The sequence below is a fragment of the Bubalus bubalis genome, chromosome X (assembly GCF_019923935.1).
Source record: "Bubalus bubalis isolate 160015118507 breed Murrah chromosome X, NDDB_SH_1, whole genome shotgun sequence".
Taxonomy (NCBI): Eukaryota; Metazoa; Chordata; class Mammalia; order Artiodactyla; family Bovidae; genus Bubalus; species Bubalus bubalis.
In genome coordinates, this window is record NC_059181.1 from 50,108,244 (window position 1) to 50,112,278 (window position 4,035).

The 4,035-nt window shown below is 44.5% G+C and overlaps 1 protein-coding gene across 1 annotated transcript; it reads right to left on the reverse strand.

Annotated features, from left to right (window-relative positions):
• Positions 1-1,260: 1,260 nt before the first annotated feature.
• MAGEH1 (MAGE family member H1) lies at positions 1,261-2,728 on the reverse strand. Its single transcript, XM_006040869.3, has one exon. It carries the CDS (start codon positions 2,452-2,454, stop codon positions 1,795-1,797), a length of 660 nt encoding a protein of 219 aa, XP_006040931.1. The 5' UTR covers positions 2,455-2,728; the 3' UTR covers positions 1,261-1,794.
• Positions 2,729-4,035: the final 1,307 nt, after the last annotated feature.

Consider the following 4,035-nt stretch of genomic DNA (forward strand, 5'->3'; position numbering starts at 1 on the left):
CACCATGCCAGGTAGCCCTCTGGACTTAATACACTGGCTGAAGGAGAGAATCAAAGTGCTAACTTTGCCCTACTGCACCCCTCCCCTGCCAACACACACACACACATACACACACACACACACACACACACACACACACACACACACCTTTAAAACAACTTGTGCACCTTAACAAGACAGCTCCTCAGAGAGGTACCAGTTTACCTTTCAGACAGCCCACAGATCGACTCCTTTCTTTGGTTTGTAGAAGCTCTGCTTTTAAGAAGCCTTTTTCTTTTCATTATTCCAGAATTATTATTATTATTATTAACCATTTTTAGCCTCATTAAAATTAGTCATAACTCCCACCCTTTGGGAATCCAGCCCCTCCTCTCTTCCTCATCTCATTCCTTTTCCTCCACTTTCCCCATGACATGACCCTAATATGAATTTGTGCTCAGTTGCTCAGTCTATCTGAGTCTTTGCGACCCCATGGACTGTAGCCTGCCAGGCTCCTCTGTCCATGGGATTCTCTAGGCAAGAATACTGGAGTGGGTAGCCATTCCCTTCTCCAGGGGATCTTCTCCACCCATGGACCGAACACAGGTCTCCTGCATTGCCAGCAGATTCTTTGTGGTCTGAGCCACTGGTGCAAGAATTTGTTTCTTCCCCAATGTTCATGCTGCCTTTAGTGCCTCAATATTTACTCCTTTCCTCATCTCCAATATTACTTTCAGACCTCAGGTTTTCACTAACCAAGAATTTTCTGACAGTCCCATCTTTTGAATGTCTGTAGTACCATACAATCTCCTTTTGCCTGCAACCATCCCTTTCCCCTCTGCCCTCCTCTCACACTGATTTAAATGCATTTTCTATTTCCACTTCACCCTGTGATGTGTCCTTCCCTTGGCCATTGCCCCTTCCCCCAAGGTGGATTAAGTTTCAAAAAAATACTTAATACACAATCTTTTCATAGTATGCTCTAATGCCCCTTTCAGACTCCCTCAAGCTTATTCAAGCATCTCTTGGATTTTCATAGCACCCTATGATGCCCTCTTTCCTATCCCACCCTCCAAAAGAGGTCACATAAACTTTTCTACATTTTCATGGTACCCCATGCTCACTCCCTATTACAGCACTTACCACACTGCCAGTTTACAAATTTATCTCTCTCACATAATCTAGAATATTCTTTAGAACTGAGAGCTGTGCCTCATGAGTATCCCCAGAACCTACATTGGTGCCTCACCCATAACTCGTGGCCAATAAATGGACAAAGTGTCCTCATCACTAAGCTTTTATTTTTTTTCCCTATATTCTGCAGTAATTATACAAAATCAAGATGGTTGTCTGTATACTTTACACAACAGCAGACACAGGTTTCAGAAAGGTAGGACACAAAATAATTCTCTCATTCTTCCCTCACAATTTACCGGTTATATCATCACTTTTAAGAGCAGCCTATTTTAATGATAGAAAATATGTGCCCGATCATAGAATATAACGGATAGGCTTCATTTTAAAACGTTAGCAAAACTGTTATACTAAATCTCAGTGACAGAAAATAAAGGAAAATATCTTTTCTTCAATCATATTTTAAAACATATTGTGATCTTAATCAACACTGTATTAAACGGAATGAAATTTACAATGTCTAAAGTAAACGTTCTATTTCTCAAACAATTTGATGATCACAAGTACAAAATACAGTGCCCCCTCCCCATTATATTTAACTCATGACCCAAATGATCTACCTCTTGGGGAGTACCTTTGAAGCTGTTTTTAACCTCCCTCATGGGTGTGCTGCATATTTCCCTAAGGGGCAGAATAACCTCTCGCACCTGAATTGAGGATAGCCTCAACTTCTGCATCATCATCAGAATCCCAATCGTAATTACATGGCCAGTCCTTGGAGCATCGGTTACGCACCCTTGCCACAAAGTGCATGACTTTCAGCTTGCTTGATTCCACGTGTGCTCTAGGTCCCCAGAAGAACTCGTACTCCACGGGGCTGCTACGGGGCACCGGCTTATAAATCAGGTACCCTCTGCGCACAAACTCTTCTGTAACGACCTTCTTTGGATCTCCAAAGATGCTGTGCTGCTGGCCAGGCTGCATCCCCAACTTTCCTAGCACTTTCCAGACCAGGGCCTCCTTCGCGCTGTTGCCCATGATGAAGATGAGGGCTAATATAGACATCAGGAGACTTTTCTTGGTGCCTTGAAAGTTGCTCCGGGCTACCGAGGGCTTCTGCGCTTGAGCGGTGCTCAAGGATTCCTCAGGAGTAGTGGAGGTCTCCTCTGGAGTGCTTGGGTCTTCCTCTGGGCAGCTCAGGTCTTCCTCCGGGGTGCTCGAGCCCACAGAGACGGCCATCGGGGTCTCAGAGGTTTCTGAGGCCTGAATCTTACGACTGTTGCGGTTCTCCTCTGCGGCCCTTGCGTTACGGCGACGCCGGCTCTTTCGTCCCCGTGGCATGTCTTCTACTAAGGGCACGGAGTCTATAGCAATCCTAGAGTAAGATGCCTGCAGAAAGCTGCTATCTTTACTTTAAAGGGGGGCCGCCGCTGAAGCCACCAACATCAGTAGAGTCTTTGTAACAACAAGCGAGATGTTCTCAGCAAACAAACTAACACCCACGTAAGCCGACTTGCCGGAGCAACCGCCCCCAGCGCTCGCCCGGGCAGCAAAGCACGAGAATGCAAAGCTGAATTGACTCCACCTAACCTGCCACGCAATCTCCAAACTCGAAAAGGAAGTGGGCGGTTCGTTCAGGCAGACTTCCGCTGTCAGATAGAAGAACGGACAAGTCAAGGCAGGGGTGGGACTAAGGCAGAAAAGATGATTTGGGATTGGTGAGGGCTGGGGTATGCAACGAGAAGTAAATAGATTAGCGTTCCTTCATTTTTCAGTCTTGTACGAGATTGGTTGGCAGGTCTTGGGAAAGAGTGTGTATCTACTCCATTTTCAGGCTGCGGGTGTATATGAGACAGTGTGGTAGGCGCATGAGTGTATTCTTGGAAGGAATCAGCTAGTCCCAGCTCTCCTTCCCTGTCTTGGAAAGTGTCTATAATTCCAGGTGCAGAGCCTTGAAAGTGTTATATATTCATGAGATTATTAAGCAGGGCACTGACAGAATCAGACTTGCATTTGTACAGCCACAAAGGAGCAGACGATTGTCTGGCAGGTCATTTAGGAAGTATTTAGAGTAAGAAGTAAGAATGAAAGTGAGCCTTAAGGTGGTTGCCATGGGGATGGAAAGACAGAAAGACATTTTAAAGGTGCTCGTTAACAGGCTTTAGAGACTGATTGGATGGAAATGGTGAATACGGAGTGGGTGGTGGAGTTCAAGTTGGCGCCAAGGTTTCTTTGCTCCTGTCTACGTGAATACCTGACTTATTTTTCTTCTTTCTTTCATTCTGTTATCCAAATATAATTCAAAGCCTACTCTGAATTCTATCCATTTCAGGTCACTGAAACAGTGGCTCACTGTTTCCTCTGCATGAATTGCCTTTTCTCACATCTCCAACTACCTAAATTCCAACTGCTTGCCCAGAGGCCTCTTCCTCCATGAAGCTCCTCTTCATCTGCGCAAAAGAGTAATGAACCCATTTTTGCTCTCTATAGCAAGCACTTTGTACTTTACTTATGTCTTTCCAAAGACATTATTTTGCAGAAGTCACTTGACTTCTCTGAGCCTCCATTGCCTCATCTATAAATTGGGTTAATTAAAGTACCAGTGGTCTCATAGGGTTGTGAGACTTAAATGAGATAACAAACACAAAGCACTTATCACACAAAAAGCACAGCCTTTGTCTCTCTGAAGGTGTTTCAAGCAATGTGTGAGAGCAGAATTTAATAAACAAATGAACGTTGAAGGAATACACGACAAGGAAGATTTTGCCCATGTTTTCACCTGAACTTTTTAAAAGGAAATGAATATTTATAACTGTTTGGCTGGAAGAGATTAAATATTTGCTTGACAGGATTTCAGATTGCAATCACAATGCGGGAAGGGACCCTAACTCTCCCCCTGATATGCCCTAGCCCTTGATAGAG

Bases quoted from the DNA above. Each gene is read 5' to 3' on its own strand.
- MAGEH1 (XM_006040869.3), bottom strand. From the start codon at position 2,454: ATGCCACGGGGACGAAAGAGCCGGCGTCGCCGTAACGCAAGGGCCGCA.